This window comes from Citrus sinensis, chromosome 4, assembly GCF_022201045.2.
Source record: "Citrus sinensis cultivar Valencia sweet orange chromosome 4, DVS_A1.0, whole genome shotgun sequence".
Classification (NCBI taxonomy): domain Eukaryota; kingdom Viridiplantae; phylum Streptophyta; class Magnoliopsida; order Sapindales; family Rutaceae; genus Citrus; species Citrus sinensis.
Window position 1 is genome coordinate 3,518,549 of NC_068559.1, and position 21,991 is coordinate 3,540,539.

A 21,991-nucleotide genomic window follows, 5' to 3' on the forward strand; every position below is an offset into this window, starting at 1 on the left:
CTAACATTCAACAACAAATATAACAAAACAAAATAAACATTATAAGAAAGAAAATTAGAGGAAAAAGGATAGGAAAAAAAAATAAGAAAAAATTAAAGAAAAAACAGAAACAATATAATGCCAACAGGAAAGGGAGTGGGAAAATCCCTCCCTGTCCAGAAGCCTCTAGTTTAGGAACTGTTGCTTGGAAAAAGGGAAGCGATGGATAGATCTAGATGGCTTGGAAGCAGTAAGCTCGATAGCGGTGGTGGTTTATCCTTTAGGATAGCTATTTGGTTGGAAACAACAAATTAGCAGCGATGGTGCTTTATGATTCCGATTATCAGTAACTAGATTAGTTGTATGTGATGGTTAGAAATAAGGGCTAGCAATAAGGAATTGGTATGAAATGGGCGGCGGTGAGAGATGAAAGGGTGGTGCCAGCATACTAGTATTCGTACACCACTTTGAGAGTTTTCTTCTTTAATGAAAGTGACAATAAATATGTATAAATTTAGAGCTCCAATAAATCATATATATTACAAATATTTACATGGATCGTAACCATTATGAAAAAAAAAAAAAAAAGAATTGCTTCGAGTATAGGTTTTGTTAAGTATAGTTTTTCAAATGTAATTTATTCAAGTGGAGTTTTTATAAACAAGCTTTTACAAAATAATAATAATAATTCTATAGTTGCTAGTGAAACCTTTTATTAAAAGTTAAAAATTATTTTACTAAGGAAGCTTTTAAAATTATGCTATAAAAGAATAAAATAAGAATGTAAAAAAAAATAATGAGTATTTTAGACTATTAATTTTTTAAAATAAATTATGCTATAATTTAGTCTCCATTTGCTATAGTTTTTTAAGGAGAACTTATTTAAGTAGAGATTTTACCTAAAAAAATTTAATTGTTTGTTTGTCAATGAAAATTTTTATTAATAAATTATAAAATTACTTTAATAGGTAATTTTTAAAAAATTATGTTATGAAAAGAATAAAATAATATTGTCAAATAAGTAGAAAATATTTTAACATTTAAGAAAAAAATTTCAACCTCTACTCTCAAAAATTTTAAATTTAAACTTTTGCTAGTATAAATAAAATAATTTATTTACACTTTAAAAGTTCTACTAAAAAATCGACCAAATAACAACAAAAAATTTAATAAAAATTTGTGAGATTAAATAAGTACTTATAATTCTATTAGATAAGCCATGACAAATAAGCACTTATTCTAAAAAATCTAAAATTTAAGTTCTAGTTAATAGAAGCAAAATGCGTTACTTAATTCTTTAAAACTCTACTTTAAAATAATTTAAACAACAATAAAAAAAACATTTTAAAAAATTAAATAAATACCGTTGATTCGATGAGTCAGAATATGGGGACACTAACTGCATGGCTATTTTTTAAAAGCCAGAACTACATAGGTTTTCTTATTCCTTAAACAGTTGATAATAACTTGCTTCGATTCTCCCTCCAAAAGAGATAAATTAAAAAAAAAAAAAAAAAAACACAAAGCACCAATTCCCTTATTTTTCTTTTTGAAATTCGTTTTAAATTCCCCCACCAAGTTCATGATTCCTTAAATTCCAATCTCCTCTCTCAAACAATCAACCCCCGAGAAAACACTCACTCAGTCCTCCCTCACTGACCGGGTTAACTCAATTTCCACCATAACAACAATGGCACCGATCGACCCGCACTCGTTCACCGAGTCAACTCACCCGCTGACCACACACATCTCCCTCTCTCTCTACTTCGACTTCTCTTCATCCACCATCCACGCCGCCGCCATCCTTACCCTCGCCTCCCCACACGCCGGCCCTCTCTCACTGGACACCCGCTCCCTCACCATCCACCAAGTACTCGACCCCCAAACCCTAACCCAACTCCCCTTCACTCTCTCCCCAACCGACGACCCAATCAAAGGCCGCCACCTCATCGTCACTCTCTCCGATCACTCCTCTGTACTCATCGTCTTCTCCACCTCCCCGTCTTCCTCCGCCCTCCAGTGGCTCTCCCCGCCGCAGACCTTCAACAAACTCCACCCCTTCGTCTACACACAGTGCCAGGCGATTCACGCGCGGTCGGTGTTCCCGTGCCAGGACACCCCCGCGGCGCGTGTTCGTTACAAGGCCTTGATCAACATCCCCCGCCAGCTGTCCGCCGTCATGGCCGCGAGACACGAGGATCGCCGCCCGCCTGTTGCCGGCGAGACGAAGGCGTTTGGAAGTAGCTGTTTTGATTTCGACTACGAATCGTTGTGGTGTGCCGATGGCCGTGTCGTTGAAGAATTCGAGATGAATCAGCCTGTGCCGCCTTATTTGTTTGCTTTTGCTGTGGGTGAGTTAGGGTTTCGTGAAGTGGGGCCCAGGACTAGGGTTTACGCTGAGTCTGTTCCCTCCATACTAGACGCGGCGGCGCGGGAATTCGCCGGCACTGAGGAGATGATAAGGTAAATGATTACTTTCATTTACATTCGTGCATTTATAATCTGATGTGCATGTGACATTATATGATAAATACTTTCTTTTTCTTATTTATTATTTTAACTATTTTGTATGTGTAGTATTGCGATTTATTTATTTTTTGTCTTTAGTTTATTCTTTTGTCTCTCTCTCTCACACACACACATATATGTATACGTACGTACTAATGTATAAATGTATGTATGTGTGTATTATAATAATAATAATAATATTATTATTATTAATTTTTTTTTAATTTTGGTTTTCTGATGGTGAAGCTGTTAAATTGTTTTGACTTTTTAGGCAAGGGGAGAGATTGTTTGGGGATTATGATTGGGAGAGGTTTGATTTGTTGGTGTTGCCTCCAAGTTTTCCGTATGGCGGGATGGAGAATCCAAGGATGGTGTTCTTGACGCCAACTGTGATCAAGGGTGATGCAAGTGGGGCACAGGTTGTGGCCCACGAGCTTGCGCATAGTTGGACAGGAAATTTGATAACTAACAAGAACAACGAGCATTTTTGGTTGAATGAGGTATCTTTTCTGCTTTATATCCGTAATTCTAACTCAAAGCTAGATTTTATACATTTTCATTGTTAAAGTGTGCGACTTTGAAAATGTTTGTCTAAATGAGTAGGTAAATTTTTTGAGGTTATCTATTTTCTGCTTTGATCTTATAGGCAAAGTGCAATCTGACTAAATATGAATAAAATGATTAATTGGTGTATTTTGTTTCCAAAGCTACAAATTTGTAGATCTATAAATTTTGTGTGTGTGTGTGTATTTGATGAATAGGTTGACCAAGGAGGTTTCAGAGGGAAAAAGAATTGGATTGAATGGCGATTTGTTATTTTGTAACTTGCTTTTATTTTTATAAACTCACATTATGTTGGGATTTATTATTTGTTCTAGTCTGCATGGGGAGAGCTATTTGTTATTTTTGAATTGTCTGAAGTTTTAATCTGTGGTCATAGGGTTTCACAACTTATGCGGAGAGGAGAATTGTCGAGGTTGTCCAAGGGGAGGACAGGGCTGTGTTGAATATTGGGATTGGTTGGAGAGGTTTGAATGAAGAAATGGAGAGGTTTAAGGACAACTTGGAGTGCACAAAGCTCAAAACCAATCAAGAAGGGTTGGACCCGGATGATGTTTATTCCCAAGTTCCATATGAGAAAGGTTTCCAATTTCTGTGGCGCATTGAGCGACAGGTTTGTTAATTTGTATATCGCTCAAACACTAGTTAATATGTTATAAAGAGTGTTTTAACATGTGTTTCCTGTTTGATGCTTAGATTGGAAGGCCTGCATTTGATGAATTCATCAAAAAGTATATTGCCACTTTTAAGTTCAAATCAATTGATACTGAAACATTTCTTAACTTCCTGAAAGAAAATGTCCCTGGAATAGAGAAACAAATTGATTTAGAATTGTGGACTGAGGGTACTGGCATCCCTCCAGATGCCTACGAACCAGTTTCCAGTTTATATTCAAAAATTGTATCATTGGCAAATGAATTTAAGCTTGGAAAGATACCAAAGGAAGATGAAGTTGCTGATTGGCAAGGGCAGGAATGGGAGCTCTATTTGGAGAACCTGCCAAAATCTGCTGAAGCTTCTCAGGTACTGCAGCTGCTTTTAAGAGTTCATTTCTCTTTTTGTTTTCTCATTTCTGAGAACTTTTTTGTAAGATTTATAATTCATTTACGAAATAGGACCTGATTTATTATCCACTGCATTGTCTCATTTGAGCATGCACCTCAATTTTGAATGTTAGAAAGTCGCTCACTTAATTTTTAACTTCTGAGAACTTAAAGAGTTTTGGTGAGCTTGCTGACGTAGTTGTGCATTTGGTGAGTTGATCTGAGTGACTAAATAAGCTTTTGGCGGCAGTTTATAACTGTCCACTTCTTTAAATTGTTAGCCTCAGTCCTTACTTTTCCAGTGGGTTTTAATTACTTTTTTTTTTCCCCCTCTCTTTGGGTTTTGTTTCCTTTGATATCTTTACCCAACTTTAAATTTGCAAGTTGCAAACCTCATCATCCCTTGTAATTGAGAAGGTATCCAAGAATAAAAAAATATGGACTGCCCTTTGTCGAATTGCTGTAATGTTAATCATTTTGGTTAATCACGCAGGTTTTAGCCTTGGATGAGCGATATAGGCTATCAGAATCAAAGGATTATGAAGTGAAAGTGGCATTTCTCCAACTGGCCATTTCATCAAGCTGCAAAGACTACTATGGTGAGGTGGAGAAAACTTTGAAGGAGGTCGGGAGAATGAAGTATCTTCGTCCCCTTTACATTGCTCTCGTACAAGGAGCTGGCAAGGATGAAGAGAAGATCTTGGCTAAGAGAGTGTTTGCTGAAGCTCGTGATTCCTATCACCCGATAGCTCAAGGAGTTGTTGAATCCATCTTTGCCAAGCACGGCGTGTAAAGATCTAACCTAGTTTTGAACCAAACATGTGATGTGTTTAATTCAGTAGACTAAACGCATAACTCATCATCACTGCTGATTATGGATATATCAGATGTTTGGGATATGGTGTGCTGATATGGCTTGTCCAATAATGATTATGGAAATATTTACGCTCGGAAGTTTGATTCTTTTGTCTACTTGATCTTTCTGAACTCTCCTCCATTTTCAAATATGTACTCTTACTACTAGTAAGTTGACACTTTTACTGGGCACAAATTGTTTTTACCACTTCTTTAATAATTTATAATTACTCGTATTATTCCAGCTGTTAAAATAGTTAAAAAGAATATTGTTGAAAAGATAAATGAGATACTTACACATAAAATTGATTTTCTAAAACCTCCTCAGGTTAAAATTAACTAATTTATTTGTTAGATTGTTGCATTTATCTTTGAAGTTTCAAAAGTTTTTTTTTTCCTCTTCAAACACTATCAACAAAATAAAATATATCTGAAATGTTTTTCTTGAATTATAAAAAGATACATTTATGTTGTGTTTATTTATTAAAGTGAGAGTGAGAAGTATTAATTCCTCACTCTAGTGTTTACTTATTTAAGGGGTGGAGTAAGAATCTCATTACGTGAGTTTTATTCATTTTTTAAGTTTGGAGTGGGATTCTCGTATCTTATTTTTTTGACATTTTCTTTATTAAATATAATATAATTATATTTATTAAAATAAAATAATGTTACAATTCCTTAAAAATAATAATATTATATTTATTTAAATAATATTACATTTATTAAAGAGAATATTATTAAACTTATTTAGATATAATATTACCATATTTAGTTAAAATAATTATTTATTTAATCTAAATTAAAATTGTTTTAAAAAAATTATTATATTCATAGAGGATTAATAATATTACTATATATTTATTTAATTTTAATAGTATTAAATCTATTTAATGTTAATAATTAATAATGATAAATAGTTTATTATGAGAAAATATTAATTTTGTACTATATTATTAATAATATTTCATGTGTTGCTCTTATAAAAAAAATTAATTTACATAATTAAAATTCAAATTAATAAAAAATTATGATTTACATAATTCAAATATTAATAATAATTATTAATTTATATAATTAAAATTAGTAATAAAATAAATAGTTTATTCTGCAAATATATTTTTTTATTCACTTTATAATTAAAATAAAAAGTACAATTCTTTAATTAAAGATAAAATTGTAATTTGAAACAATTCACTCTCAATCCAAGTAAAAATAAACACATAAATAGAAATATAATTAATATTTTATATTCTCTTTCCAATGTAAGTAAATAATTTACTCTAACTCCCACTCTACACTCTCAATATCATGATTCTTACTTTTTAGGATTTTCAATCCAATCCGAAAAGTAAATGCTACTGGTAAGCCCAATTGGAAACTATTGCCCACAGTTAATTGTTGGCATTTTAATAACTGCCACAACTAGAATCCCGTAACTTTTTTTTTTAATTTATAAACAAAAACCTATATCTTAATGCAGCATTTTTTTAAAAAAAAATTGAATAGATCTAAATTTAGTTAAAATCTGAATGGTTAAAATTCAAATGTTTGAATGGCATATTTATTTTTTTAATATTTAAATATAAGTAGCATCTTATTTATTTTTATGAGTTAGAAAAATCTTAAATATAATTATTCGACATTTATTTCCTTATAAGTCGAAACGAATAAAGGGACTAAAGTTTTATAGCTTAAGAAATAAGTGTGTTTAATAGATACATCTTTAGGATATAATATTTATTTTATGAGTAATGATACAGCCACAAACTCTTGGACAAACTTATTTTATACAAACTGACGTGGCATTAATTCATTGGTTGAATGAAAATATAAATTAATAAAAACAAATCATGTGGGCCAAGTGATATTTAATTCAACCAATCTTATCATGCCACATCAGTTTGTACAAGAGTTTGTGGCTGTATCATTACTCTTATTTTATATTCAGACATTTTCTTATTTAGATACAAGTTATAGAAGTTTATTTTTTCTATTTAGATATAAATATCTGAAAATTAAACATAACTTAAAAAATAAACAAATAAATTTAAATAGACATTAAAAATTAATTTTTAAATTTCTAATGTTTAACAAAGAAGTTCTAAGGCTTATATAAATATAATAAATTAATAATATTCACTAAATGATCATAAATTTTCACTGGATGGTTAGCAGCTACTCACAGCCCTTCATCATCAAATAAATTCTTAATTCAATTTGAGATTGGGTGATTTTTTTTTTTGGGAGAATGGGGGGAATGTTAAATGTAACGGAAAATTGGTTGTTCTTTCACTAACACTGATATACGCATCAGAATGATAAGATAAGCCCTCCAAGAAACAGGACAGCTGAGCCTCTGGTCTGCTGATCTGCACTTATCCTTCTCCCGCAGCCTCTATTTTTTTTCAATTCCACCATGGAAGTTTCTCTCCTTTCTTTATCTTCCTCTCAAAACCTAACCCTAAAACCAAGCACTAACCCACTTTTCCATTTCCACCCTTCAAAACGCAGCAAACCACCACCAACCCACATCAGGGCCGCCATTTCCAGGACCAAGAAAGAAGAAACAGTTGACACTGTCAAAACCCATCTCGAAAATTGCCATTTAATTGCTGCTATCAAGTACAAAGGCTTCACTGTTAAGCAATTTCAAGATTTGAGACGGTCATTGCCAGAAAACACTAAGCTTATTGTGGCTAAAAACACTCTTGTCTATAAAGCCATTGAAGGGACCCAATGGGAAGCTCTGAAGCCTTGCATGAGTGGAATGAATGCTTGGCTTTTCGTTCACACTGAGGAGATTCCTGCGGCTATTAAGCCGTACAGGAACTTTCAGAAAGAGAAGAAATTGGAAGAAAATGATTTTGCTGGGGCGGTTTTTGAAGGCAAGTTTTATGCGCCTGGTGATTTTAAAGCTTTGGAGAGTATGCCCACGAGAGCTGAGATTTATGCTAAGTTGTTGGGGGCATTGCAGGGGCCGGCTATTGGATTGGTGGGGACTTTGCAGGCTCCGGCTAGAGATTTGCTGATGGTTTTGAAGGCGTATGCGAAGAAGTTGGAGGATGAGAGTGGGCAATAGTGAATGATTTGAGTGATCGTAAGTTTGCCTTTTGATTTAAGGCTCCTTTGTTTTATTTATATTTTTCATTTGAATATGTTGTTGTAGTAATACGATTAGGCAAATTCTAAGATAGGGGATCCCATACGATTATGCTTACATGGGCTCTTTTGGGGGTTGTTTTGGAAATCTAGAGAATATAAGCAAGTTGTTTAATTGCCAATTGTGTAGAATTTAAAGCAGTTTGGAAATGCATTGCAAGTTAATTGTTAATGATTCCTTCGTTTTGGTTGATCTGGTTTTTGATCTCAAAAGCATAGAGTTAATCGGTTCTTGTCTCAGGCTCATTAACAAATTTCACGTAAAGTTGGTTAGGTATTTCTTAATTGTCTTGTTTGAGTTGTTTGTTTGTTATTTTTGTAACCTTGGAAGTTTGTTTTCATAGTTTATTTTGAAATTGTTAAAGTTGCATGTTGCGACCTTAGTGTTGTTGGGTTTTTCAAGCTTTTTGTAAGGCTGCTGCAAGTATAACTGGAAACCCCTTTTGTTAATCTAGGTTGATGCAGCAGAAAATTTTGATTTCCATGTGATTTGGACTGAATTTATTTTTGGGCAAAGGAAGCTATGAAATAGAGTAAAATTTGAAGTCTTCTCATTCGGAAACTTTATTGCAAATTTATGGAGTTCACTTAATGATATCAGTTGTAATGCTAGGTCTTTCCGTGATGGAGGGTCAAGTTTTTCCGCATATGCATCAATGAGCTACCTCTTTCCAACTGGTCAATTACTAGGAGACTCATGGTCTTTTCATGTTGATTGGAGTATTAGAGTGGCACCGAAGAGCATAATATAACTATTGTGGTGGGAAGATATTTTTGTGTTAAGTCAGTATGTCATGTCTCTGCTGCCCGGTATTTGTAGAATTAAAACATTTGCAAGCAGAAAAGAAGGAACTATGTTGATTTGCAGTCTCCAAGATTGTCATTATGCATCTGTATATTCAGATTTGTACGTTATGGAACTCGTCATTGGCAATCATTACTTTTTCTTTTACACCGTACCCTTCACCAATTTTCTCTCGTTAAGCATGCTCGAATTCCTCTGACGTTTCTATAAAATGGACTTGAATGGCTTTGCCACTCGGCACTTGTCTTGCTGGATGCTGTGAATATTAGATCATCAACAATAATCGTTTTTCCAATTGTTCTGTGTCTGTGGCTTGTACAAGATGGCTTTGTCTATTTTGAAAAGAAAATGATTCATGGAGTTGGGGATGAGCAGCTTTGCTTAATTTATTTTCCGTTAAATTTCAGTTCTGAATGAGGATTGTAAATTTTGTGGGCGCGATCTATTTGGGTCACGGAATTCTGCCGTCTAATAATTACCGTACTTACTGGTGCTTACGGTTACACTGGTTGATGTTTCACGCCAAATTTCTCAGGATGAATTCTCCAATTGCTATGTGCTGTGTATGTTTTTACAAATAGAATCACAAAATGTCAAAAAAAATGACAACTGTCAAGTGGAAAGTTCTCAATACTAAGAAATAAGCTCCCTTGGCAGAATATATTCCACCGCCTCTTCAACTGTATCAACGACCTGTTCACAGCAAAGCATCTCTTACGATAAATGAAATAAAGCTTGAAATCCTCCATATACAGACAATCTGATCATTAGAGAAATATTTAAAAAGATCAGTCTCAACTCACAAGATCGGCTGGAAACTCTGCGTGGTTATCAACTCCCTTGAAAACGCCTGTCTCGTCAAGATAGAAAACCAAGGATGTCCTGCCTGCAAATTGAAAGGCAACATTCCGTAATAAGCCAGAATAAAAGATTGTTTAAAAGGTCAACAACGGTAAGCAAGCACACAATCAATTGGAATTGACAACTATAACAGCCTGTTTTGCACCTTTGACATCAACCATGGGATTGTCACCGATCATATAAAGGGTTCTGAAAGAATGTGATCCTGCATCTCCATTGTCATCAACATAGGATGGCAGAAACTGGCTTAATATGGCTTCGGGGTTCCTAAAAACAAAAGGATTTGGTTTCCCATATGACACATACTCCAGCGGACAATGGTGGATGAAATACTGGCTAGGCAACCCAAGAGGGGGGGTGAATTGGAATTTTAAAAATTATCCTAAGCAAACCACACAACAATTCAATCTAATGCCTTAATTAATTCGAAAACAATAAATTCAATGAAACACAATATTAAAAGAGTAAGGGAAGAGAAAACGAATACAAGGATTTTTACGTGGTTCGGCTATCCCCGCCTACGTCCACGCCTCCAAGCTCACCCGGCTTGAGGATTTCACTATCCAATCCTCCCAAGGCTTCAAATGTTTACAATTGACTTCCAAGGTGTCAATTAACCTTTACAACAAGAGATTATATCCCCAATCTCTTCACCCCAAGTGTTTCCCACACTTGTACACTCACAAATTGGTGAGAAATGATAAATACAACAATAAATCTCTCTTTAAGAGTGAATATACAAATTGAAGAACAAAGATGATTTAATGAATGATGATTCACGAAGTTGAAGCTCAATATATGTTGTGTGCACTTGTTCTTGCTTGTTGGAGATTGTTGGAGAGCTTCAAAATGAGTTGGATTTGAGTTCTTATAGCTTGAGCTCGAAAACTAGCCGTTACTCACATTCAGGGCTATCCGGTTTGCCGTTTTATGGAATCCGGTAAGCCGGATTTATGTTACCGTTAAGGCAAAATTCAAAATTTTGCCTAACCGGCTTGCCGGATTCGGAATCCGGTAAGCCGTTTTCGTTCTGGTGCGTACTGCCCCGAATTCGGCCTACCGTTTATCAGTATCCGGTAAGCCGCTTGCTACAGTAACTGCTACAGTAAAATATTTTTCGAAATTTATAGTTTGACCCCAAAGCTTTATAAAACTATAGTATGACCCAAAATGTTATAAAAGTTTGCAAATAGGTCCAATTTCAGAATTTTAAATAATGCTTTATCAATCCCACAACTTTCTGAAATTATGACTTCGCCCAAATTTTATGAAATTATAAAATAGCCCAAAAACATTTAAATAATTTCAAATAGGTCCAAATCCGAAATTTCAAGCACTACTTGTTTATTTTAAAGTTTTCAAAATTCTTTCAATTAAACCATAAACTTTGAAAAACAACCAATTTCATAAAATCCTTTTTCCATTAAATATGAAACATTTATAATGTGAAAATAATGATTTATTTAAAAAGAATATTAAATAGTTTGAGCTTAAAAGATTAATCATTTTTAATCTTATTTGTTATCATCAAAATCAATATTATGGAAACATATATGTTAACAATCTCTCCCTTTTTAATGATGACAAACATTTCATGTATTTAAACAATCATTTTTCATAAAATCATTTTTTCATTAAATATAAAACATTTATAATATGAAAATAATGATTTATTTGAAATATATAAAAAATAATTTGAGCTTAAAAGATTAATCATTCTTAATCTTGTTTGTTATCATCAAAATCAACATTATGAAAACATATATGTTAACAGTGGATTCTGCAAAGCGCCGCCAAAAATTAAAGCTTTTCACTGTAAGGATGGTGAAGGTTCTCGTTGTGTATGAGTATTAAGCAGAGAAGGGGGGAAAAAAATCAAGTTCTATAAGCTCAATTCAATAAGACTTGTGCCATCTAAACAGCGGATCAGTGTAATTTGACATTTAGTCAGGTGCAACATATAAATGCAGAGCCAGAGACTTCAAACAATTTAAATGACATGAAAGAGTCAAATTACCTATTGAAGACACTTTCAAGAGCAATTCTAAAAGCACCCATTCCAAGGCGTTCAGTAGGGAAGGCAGCCTGTATTATATCTTCATGTGATCAGGCAATTGTCACGTTTTGAGCTAATATAAGAAGCAAGAACAATGAAAACAATTAAATCCTATTTTTTTAGATCTCAGTGAAGAGTATGCTTGAGCTAAGATCCATAAAATTCAGAAGAAACTACTAAGATTAATAGTATTGGAGTTTCAAACTACAGATCCAATGAATCAAGCTATGACCTCCGCAGAGATTTAAGATCATCCATAAATAAGCACAACAACCACCCTGGTATTCAAGATCATCAGCAGCAAAATATAAAGGTGGTTGCTGTCCATTTGGTTGTCCGGGAAGACCCCTGGATCATAAGATATCACAGAGAACCTATCACCATTGATAGATCAGTTAAGAGCTTTTGGAGGGATATAAAAGATCAACATTATGGTCGTATGCACCAGGATGAAATATATAGCACAGGAGACATGACCACAAAAATTTTCTCAGATGACATCTTTTTATGCATTTTTAGTCTCCAACACAGAACAGATCGATACAACATTCATAAAATTCATAGTTGATGGCATATGAAAAATAATACTTTAATACTGAATTAAATCAACAAAAGCTAATAATCTTGAGGGGGTAATACCCAGGAACTTCTGCATGGAATGCATAGATGAATTAACTGGCTCAACAAGCATGAATACAAACAGAATGAGATAATACCTGAATAACTCTTCCCCAATCTACAGGATCACTGACGACAAAAGCTCCCTTCACTCCTTCAGAAGAAATATTATATACTGGCAGTGAGTGACTATTCCTATTAGATATCTGCCTTGTTGTCCATCTCTTATATTGAGATACGGGATCAATGTTCTCAAAGTAAGATGCATGCTCATCCAAGGAGAGAACATTTCTGCCACGAAAATAAAAAAAGAAAAATCTTGTAATACAATTTGCAAAATAATAAAACCTGACAATGAATAGTCAACACCAGATAAACACATGAATGAGAGAGGCCCTACTTGAAACCATACTCTGACATCACCCAAGCAGGTTCTCCTTTTCCAGTTGCAATAATGAGCTCATTCTCGAATCTGAAGTAAGAATAACAATTGCCCATAAACACAACATGATAAAAATAGTTAAATATTATGGGAAACAATAAAAAGAGCAAAAAACTAAGAAGTTCATCATGATAAAGAGAAGAATTGTAAACATATGAATAAATTTCTTAAGTATTAAGCCTATTTCTTCATACCAAATTTAACTAACAAGGACCTCAGCTATCTATTGGATGAAGAGTTGTTTCTCTATAAACTGTGATTGTTCGATCTAACATGCACGTGCGCCGGCACATATATATAGTATTTATATTAATCCTATATGCTTATGTAGGAAGTATCAACTTAAAATATAAACACATGTACATATACCTCTTCAACAGATTCTTAAAAGGCGAGTGACCCTGTAAAACCTGCAACAGGACATAAAGATGACTATGCCAAATTTTCCATCAGTCAGGCGATGTACATAGATAACACAACAGGAAGTAAATTCTCACATTGACGCCATATCACAAGAATATAAAATATCAAAACACTACCTGAGAAGGTAAAATATTAACTCCAAGAAGTTCACTTAATTCTGAGGCTCGTCTAGATTCTGGGATGCCACCTCCTATTCAAGTCGAAGGATAATTATAGTCAATTTGTAGCTAAATGTGCATTATATTTTGGTGAGTTCTCCTGACAATCTACGCATTCCTAGACATATGGCATCTTATTTATCTTATTTCCCGATTGGTTTTTGGTTCATTTCGTTCATAAATAATTCAATACAGAAAAAAAATGATAAAATTAAGGTTGGGTGGGGGGGGAATGAACGAGATCAATAAAATGGCTCACCATATATACACTCAAGAACAAGAAGGGATCCTTCAAAGCACCTGCACAAAACATATATACAGTCATATGAATGCTTGAACCAGAAACTAAGCACTTAAATTTTCTTAAACTACATAATTCACAGTTCTTGTTATTGACAATAGATTCATGTAAATCGTTCAAACCGTCATAATAAATCACTAAACAACACTCAACTTTCTGTAAATTTCAAACAATTTTTTTAGCACATTTAACATAATTATGAAAAAATAAATTTTCAAATTTTCAAACAGCAAGCACAGCGAGTACGTGTAAGGCACAATGTGATCCAATCCGATCACATCCGATCCGATCAAATTGATTCGAATCCAATCCTATCCGAATCAAATCCAACTGGATTGTAAATTTTCTGTCCGATCAGATTTGACGATCAATCCAAATCCGATCCACATATATTTAAATCGGATTGGATCAAATCGAATTGATCCGAATTTGATTGCAGTTGAGAAGAAACGTTATTTGCAGCTGGCAAGTCATCAACCTGACATGTTATTGTATAAAATTGAATCATGAGGTTTGAGACTTCTATGTGTCTTATTTGTGAGGTACGATTGAACTTAAGATCATTAATAAAATGATAACCTTTTTCATTAAAGTTAACATGTCATGTTATGTATATTCTTCCAGTGTGGTATGGACACAAGTATCCTTTGTGGTGAACACTTAATCTTAACAGTATGAAGGATTTAGATAGAAAATTATATAATATGTATAAAAATAACCAAAAAAAAAAAAGATGAGTGTAGGGTTCTCCATGAAATTTAATGGCTGTTAACAGTAGAAAAGACAAAAGCTAGAGTAGAGTACAGCTGTTGTTATATTGCTGCTCCCTAATCAAAAGATAAAGAAAGTTTAGAGGATTTTTACGTCATATATAATAATTTAAGTATTTTTTAAAAAAATATTGGAAAGATGCAGTTATGTATAGTAATTTAAGACGAAGATAAATTCCTCTTTTTTTAAAAAAAAATTTGAAGATAAATAATAAAATAAACAAAAATCAGAATAGGGATCTAAGGCGAGAAAATGTATATAAAGGAGCAACTCAACAACGACACCTCCTAATTTCCCAAATTCCCGAATACTCACAACCGCCCAAACCCATCGACCGAATCACCGCCAACAAACAACGCGACGACAGCCGCCTCTCGCCACCAGGAAGACTGCCGGCATTTGAGCCACGCCACGCCACTGTTCCCCTAAATTCAAATATCATGGTCTTATTTTCTGGTCTACTTTTTTATTAAAATTTCGTGGTATTATTTTCAAATTTCGCGGACTATTAATTCTGAATTTGCTCGCTATAGAATTAGAATTAGAATAGAAGATGATGCTTGTTACGATTCCACTCAATTATTTTGCTGCCTTGGTTCAATAATATTGTTCGTTTCTGTTCTTGCTTACACTGTTAGTTAGGATAATGGATATACAGTTTGTAAAAGTTCAAAATTGACTTATCACTAGGATTGTTACTGTTTTATTTTTTTTTTTGCCCGGCTATAACTGAACATGATTATAATCAGGAAATTTACCATCGCGAGCAGCAAAAATCATAATTGACTGATTCACATTTCAAATCAAACCCTATGTATACGTTGATGTATGTTTATCCTTTTGTTAGGACCCTCAGCCGTTTGGAAAGACATCAGCATGGTTTTGTGATATGAAAGACCAAGAAGATGATGGTGATGAGGAGATGATGAAGGAGAAGAAAATTGACTTCCTTGGTGAATTTGATGCTTTATTCAGAGAGCGGACACCCTATGACATGCTACTCTTTTCTGATGATAAACAGCCTCCTGTTCCTGCACACAAAGCCTTACTCGTAAATCTCTCTCTCTCTCTTTAATATTTCTCTTTTATATATTCATAGCTAGTTAGCAACTTCAATCACTATATGATAAGCAATTGAGCACACAGCACAATTTTGTTACCAGTGTTGAAATTATGGTATGACTAGTCAATGCCACCTGATCATAAGGTGAGCAACATTGTCCATGTCCATATAACATAGGAATCTGGACTTCGAAATTTCCAACTCTAATGCACATCCAAGCACCGAGTTGAGCATTTTCTTTTTAGCAAATTTTTGCACATTGTTCTAGATTAACAAAATGCATATGCTTGCAGGATAGGATGATTTCCCCCCCTTTGTGGTTGGTTTTAGTGTGTATATATATACACATTGTCTTAGACCTATATATATTTTCTAAAATGATATTGTTTGTATGTGTTATGTAGGCTGCAAGATCAAACTACTTCAAGAAATCTGTAAATAAGTTGTCGGATGGTACTCGGAAGCTCCCTGAGAGTAGCGAAGAGCTTAAGGCTCTTCTAGATTTTCTCTACACAGGGAGCTTGCCTGAGGAGAAGCTGGAGAAGCACTCGTGTACATTATATCGTGCATCCCAAAAGTATGAAATCGGGTACTTGATGGAGATCTGTGAGAGGTATTTTCTTAGGTCTGTGAACCCTTCAAATGCTCTTGAGTATCTGAGTATCGCTGATGTTCGTAGAAGTCAAGCTTTGATGGCTGCTGCATTGGGGGTAATTGTAAAAAACATGTACCGCATAGCTTTCACTAAAGAATTTGAAGACTTTACATCCAAGTATCCGGATTTGAGCGTGCTGATTACAAGGGAACTTTTGAACAGCAAAAGATCTTTAGGGTGGGAGAAATGAGGATTTGTGTGATGTTAATGGATTGAATAATGACCTAAGTTTGTATTCTTGTCTTGGTCTTATTAACAATTAATTGTCTTTCAGAGTGAGGATGGTTGTTTTATCTAGATCTTGATCTGTGATGGTCATTTTTCCTCCTCCAGGTGTGGGGATAGGTGTTCTATCCAGATCCTGATTTGTGATGGTTATGGTCTGTTTTGGTGTTTCTTTTCAGTGAATAAGCATTCTCCTTTAGCATTTGTCGTCTTAGTGTTACAGATCTGGAAAGTTAAGATGGGTGCAGCTCAATCATTGTAGTGGATTTGTCTTGGTACTGGTTTGAAAGACCAACGGTGGGGTGGATACTATTTAAAAAGAGCAAAGTGATGCCGGAATGGGGCTCGAATCATTTGCATGCTGTTTGGATGCTGTATCTTGTTATCAGGTGTATCAAGCACAAGTTCTTCTCATGCTTACAATTATTTATTGTAACGGATTATTGTGTTTTGATCTGTGTTGTGTGTGATGTTGTTTTTTTGTTTGTAAGTTGTAATGAAATTTTATTTAAAGTGGAGAACAACAAATAATAGATGTATTTATGTCATGTCCCACTGCAACTGCTTGTATGAATGCGATTTGTAATAACCACCGTGGTGTGATGATCAAGGGCCCTTCTGAACTCCAAGGGTTTTAAGTCCGGCCTGCATTTTGAGGCCCTCTGAGTGGGCCTAAATTTCTTACGCCCGCTGTGAATGGACTTGGTTAAGGGCTTATGAAAAAGATTTCATAACTTGAAAAAGTTAAAATGAAATGAAATAATAATAATAATAAAAGAAAACAAAATGTAAATTGCAAACAAATTTTGCAAACCCTAAAATTAAGCAATATCGAAGAATTTTTTATTGGAGAAGAATTGAAGGACGAGGAAAATATGGCAAACAAATATTGGATTAGTTTGTTTTTAATATTAGTATTTATGGATTATCATAAAGTTGTGTTGTTACTATTTTGGTGTATTAGATTATTATGTCTGTCATGGTGATAAGCAACCCCCTTATTTTGACAGCTGCCGTTGGATTGAAAGTCTTGTAATCTAGCGGCTCAAATAGAATAGGTGAGATAAAAGAGATTAAGTGTTATCAGCTTCACTGGTGTCAATAATTTTTCTTCTCTGATCCAACAACATCCATAAAAAAATTAGCTTTTTGTTCAGGTTGAAGTGAAAAATTCAGTTTGTTGCGGCTCCCAATTGCGGCTCGACACTTGCTGAATGCTAAGGCTCATGTGTGAATACTAGGTCATCAACAACAATCATTTTTCCAATTGTTCTCTATCTGTGGCTTTTACAAGATGGCTTTGTCTATTTTGAAAAGAAAATGACTCATGGAGTCGGGGATGGGCAGCTTTGCTTTATTTATTTTCGTTAAATTTCATTTCTGAATGAGGATTGTAAATTTTGTGGGCACGATCTATCTGGGTCACGGAGTTTTGCCGTCTGATAATTGCCATACTTACTGGTGCTTACATTTACACTAGTTGATGTTTCGCGCCAAATTTCTCAGGATGCATTCTCCAATTGCTATGTGCTGTGTATGTTTTTACAATTGGAATCACAAAATGTCAAAAAAATGACAACTGTCAAGTGGAAAGTTCTCAATACTATGAAATAAGCTCCCTTGTCAGAATATATTCCACCGCCTCTTCAACTGTATCAACGACCTGCTCACGGCAAAGCATGTCTTACGATAAATGAAATAAAGCTTGAAAAAATCCTCCATAATACAAACAATCTGATCATTAGAGAAATATATAAAAAGATCACTCTCAACTCACCAGATTGGCTGGAAACTCTGCGTGGTTATCAACTCCCTTGAAAACACCGGTCCTTGTCAAGATAGAAAACCAAGGATGTCCTGCCTGCCAATTGAAAGGCAACATTCCATAATAAGCCAGAATAAAAGATTGTTTAAAAGGTCAACAACGGTAAGCAAGCACACAATCAATTGGAATTGACAACTATAACAACCTGTTTTGCACCTTCGACATCAACCATGGGATTGTCACCGATCATATAAAGGGTTCTGAAAGAATGTGATCCTGCATCTCCATTGTCATCAACATAGGATGGCAGAAACTGGCTTAATATGGCTTCGGCGTTCCTAAAAACAAAAGGATTTGGTTTCCCATATGACACATACTCCAGCGGAGAATGGTGGATTCTGCAAAGCGCCGCCAAAGATTAAAGCTTTTCACTGTAAGGATGGTGAAGGTTCTCGTTGTGTATGAGTATTAAGCAGACAAGGGGGAGGGGGGAAAAAAAGTTCTATAAGCTCAATTCAATAAGACTTGTGCCATCTAAACAGCGGATCAGTGTAATTTGACATTTAGTCAGGTGCAACATATAAATGCAGAGCCAGAGACTTCAAACAATTTAAATGACATGAAAGAGTCAAATTACCTATTGAAGACGCTTTCAAGAGCAATTCTAAAAGCACCCATTCCAAGGCGTTCAGAAGGGAATGCAGCCTGTATTATATCTTCATGTGATCAGGCAATTGTCACCTTTTGAGCTAATATAAGAAGCAAGAACAATGAAAACAATTAAATCCTATTTTTCTAGAACTCAGTGAAGAGAATGCTTGAGCTAAGATCCATAAAATTCAGAAGAAACTACTAGATTACTAGTATTGGAGTTTCAAACTACAGATCCAATGAATCAAGCTATGACCTCTGCCGAGATTTAAGATCATCCATAAAGAAGCACAACAACCAACCTGGTATTCAAGATCATCAGCAGCAAAATATAAAGGTGGTTGCTGTCCATTTGCTTGTCCAGGAAGACCCCTGGATCTTAAGATATCACAGAGAACCTATCACCATTGATAGATCAGCTAAGAGCTTTTGAAGGGATATAAAAGATCAACATTATGTTCATATTCACTAGGATGAAATATAGCACAGGAGACATGGCCACAAAAATTTTCTCAGATGATATCTTTTTATGCATTTTCAGTCTCCAACATAGAAAAGATCGACACAACATTCATAAAATTCATAGTTGATGGCATATTAAAAATAATACTTTAATTCAGAATTAAATCAACGAAACCTAATAATCATGAAGGGGTAATTCCCAGGAACTTCTGCATGGAATTACATAGATGAATTAACTGGCCTAACAAGCATGAATACAAACAGAATGAGATAATACCTGAATATCTCTTCCCCAATCTACAGGATCACTGACAACAAAAGCTCCCTTCACTCTTTCAGAAGAAATATTATATCCTGGCGGTGAGTGACTATTCCTATTAGATACTTGCCCTGTTGTCCATCTCTTATATTGAGATACAGGATCAATGTTCTCAAAGTAAGATGCATACTCATCCAAAGAGAGAACTTTTCTGCCATGAAAATAAAAGAGAAAAATCTTGTAATACAATCTGCAAACTAATAAAACCTGACAATGAATAGTCAACACCACATTAACACATGAATGAGAGAGGCCCTACTTGAAACCATACTCTGACATCACCAATGCAGGTTCTCCTTTGCCAGTTGCAATAATGAGCTCATTCTCGAATCTGAAGTAAGAATAACAATTGACCATAAACATAAGATGATAAAAATAGTTAAATATTATGTGAAACAATAAAAAGAACAAAAAACTAAGAAGTTCATTATGATAAAGAGAAGAACTGTAAACATATGAATAAATTTCTTAAGTCTCAAGCCTATTTCTTCATACCAAATTTAACTAACAAGGACCTCGGCTATCTATTTGATGAAGAGTTGTTTCTCTATAAACTGTGATTGTTTGATCTAACACGCACGTGCACCAGCACAGATATATAGTATTTATATTAATCCTATATGCTTATGTAGGAAGTATCAGCTTAAAATATAAACACATGTACATATACCTCTTCAACAGATTCTTAAAAGGCGAGTGACCCTGTAAAACCTGCAACAGGACATAAAGATGACTATGCCAAATTTTCCATCAGTCAGGCGATGTACATAGATAACACAACAGGAAGTAAATTCTCACATTGACGCCATATCACAAGAATATAAAATATCAAAACACTACCTGAGAAGGTAAAATATTAACTCCAAGAAGTTCACTTAATTCTGAGGCTCGTCTAGATTCTGGGATGCCACCTCCTATTCAAGTCGAAGTATAATTATAGTCAATTTGTAGCTAAGTGTGTATTATATGTTGGTGAGTTCTCCTGACAATCTACGCATTCCTCGACATATGGCATCTTATTTATCTTATTTTCCAATTGGTTTTTGGTTCATTTCGTTCATAAATAATTCAATACAGAAAAAATGATAATTTGGGGGGGGGGGGGGGGGGGGAGAGAGATCAATAAAATGGCTCACCATTTGTCAAGAACAAAAAGGGAACCTTCAAAGCACCTGCACAAAACATATATACCGTCATACGAATGCTTGAAACTACATAATTCACAGTTCTTGTTATTGACAGCAGATTCATGTAAATCGTTCAAACCGTCATAATAAATCACTAAACATCACTCAACTTTCTGTAAATTTCAAACAAATTTTTTAGCACATTTAACATAATTATGACAAAATAAATATTCAAAATTTCAAACAGCAAGCACAGCGAGTACGTGTAAAAATTAATACCAGAATGGCCGTACAATCTTCTCAAAGCTTGAGGCGAGCCGCCAATGGGAACACGGCCGCGAAGTACAACTCCGTCTATGTCAAATGCAATTCCAAAAGAGCACCTGCTAAATGATATCAATCGAACTTAAAAGCTTCAAATTAAATCAAAATATACTAAAAAAATTTGAACTTGAAACGCACCGTTTTTTGAGCTCTGGTTGAAGCTGACACAATGAATGGGAGGCTTGACTCGATTGAAACAAGAACGGAGCTTTGTTTCTGAACCGAGAAATTCTATACGCTGTCGTTTGGAATCTCATTTTACTCCGGCTCTGTGATTTTGCGCCAAGAGTGCGTTCGTGGTTATGAAATGATGAAACGGAGTAGTCGTGTTGTCTGTTGCCAGGTCTTATATCGTTTATAAACGGCAGGTCGTTTCTGTTCACGCGCGGTCGTATGACAAAGTAAACGTTTTCCCACTGGAATTACCAAATTAGCCTCCGTGGTTTACAGAAGTAACAATTAAGTCTAAATTTTGCAGTTTGTCTCAGTTTCATTTCTGCATCCAATTTTACTCAATAATACTATATGCTTTCCAGTTTCCAGCTAATATTTATTTTTTTTCTTTTTTAAGTGATGTGACATTTATTTTTTTATTAGTTTTTTATAATTTACAAATAACTTAAATCAAACAATCACAGTCTCAACATGGGGATAGAATTTTTATGAAACTTTAGAGTTGTTATTACTCTATAAAAATATAAAGAATAGACTAATAACGTATACAATACTTAAATTCTCGATGTAGATGTTGCAGAGTCGGTTCTTATCTTGCGTAGACTCATTCTATAAATTTTATAGAATTATATCTTTTTTTTAGATGTAAATTTTTATTTTAGCCCATACATTTTTTCATAATTTTT

General features: G+C 34.4%; 4 protein-coding genes and 1 pseudogene across 7 annotated transcripts; 3 read left to right on the top strand and 2 right to left on the bottom strand.

Annotated features, from left to right (window-relative positions):
• The first annotated feature begins 1,401 nt into the window (after positions 1-1,401).
• LOC102629492 (leucine aminopeptidase) lies at positions 1,402-5,045 on the top strand. Its single transcript, XM_006485893.4, has 5 exons — positions 1,402-2,442; positions 2,759-2,987; positions 3,428-3,661; positions 3,745-4,071; positions 4,585-5,045. Exons 1-5 carry the CDS (start codon positions 1,670-1,672, stop codon positions 4,882-4,884), a joined length of 1,863 nt encoding a protein of 620 aa, XP_006485956.2. The 5' UTR covers positions 1,402-1,669; the 3' UTR covers positions 4,885-5,045.
• A 2,131-nt stretch (positions 5,046-7,176) lies between these two features.
• Positions 7,177-9,057, top strand: LOC102628862 (50S ribosomal protein L10, chloroplastic). Of its 3 annotated transcripts, none has more exons than XM_006485892.4 (2): positions 7,177-8,043; positions 8,707-9,057. In XM_006485892.4, the coding sequence occupies exon 1, from the start codon at positions 7,363-7,365 to the stop codon at positions 8,023-8,025; it is 663 nt and encodes a 220-aa protein (XP_006485955.1). In that variant the 5' UTR covers positions 7,177-7,362; the 3' UTR covers positions 8,026-8,043; positions 8,707-9,057. The 3 variants fall into 3 exon arrangements, with proteins under 3 accessions (XP_006485955.1, XP_006485953.1, XP_006485954.1); XM_006485890.4 differs by having other exon boundaries at positions 7,178-8,043; positions 8,719-9,057; XM_006485891.4 differs by lacking the exon at positions 8,707-9,057 and adding an exon at positions 8,561-8,700 and having other exon boundaries at positions 7,178-8,043.
• A 368-nt stretch (positions 9,058-9,425) lies between these two features.
• On the bottom strand, positions 9,426-14,254 carry LOC102629036 (uncharacterized protein YKR070W-like; annotated as a pseudogene).
• A 528-nt stretch (positions 14,255-14,782) lies between these two features.
• Positions 14,783-17,031, top strand: LOC102628270 (BTB/POZ domain-containing protein At3g56230-like). Its single transcript, XM_006485888.4, has 3 exons — positions 14,783-14,983; positions 15,388-15,591; positions 16,008-17,031. The coding sequence occupies exons 1-3, from the start codon at positions 14,981-14,983 to the stop codon at positions 16,446-16,448; spliced, it is 648 nt and encodes a 215-aa protein (XP_006485951.1). The 5' UTR covers positions 14,783-14,980; the 3' UTR covers positions 16,449-17,031.
• A 932-nt stretch (positions 17,032-17,963) lies between these two features.
• LOC102628567 (uncharacterized protein YKR070W-like) lies at positions 17,964-21,458 on the bottom strand. Of its 2 annotated transcripts, none has more exons than XM_015532678.3 (12): positions 21,270-21,458; positions 21,087-21,190; positions 20,817-20,852; positions 20,521-20,594; positions 20,351-20,391; positions 19,940-20,011; positions 19,639-19,831; positions 19,202-19,297; positions 18,886-18,953; positions 18,465-18,646; positions 18,261-18,344; positions 17,964-18,146 (listed from the first exon to the last, which is right to left on the bottom strand). In XM_015532678.3, the coding sequence occupies exons 1-11, from the start codon at positions 21,386-21,388 to the stop codon at positions 18,289-18,291; spliced, it is 1,041 nt and encodes a 346-aa protein (XP_015388164.1). In that variant the 5' UTR covers positions 21,389-21,458; the 3' UTR covers positions 17,964-18,146; positions 18,261-18,288. The 2 variants fall into 2 exon arrangements, with proteins under 2 accessions (XP_015388164.1, XP_006485952.1); XM_006485889.4 differs by having other exon boundaries at positions 18,454-18,646; positions 21,270-21,456.
• Between the last annotated feature and the right edge of the window lie 533 nt (positions 21,459-21,991).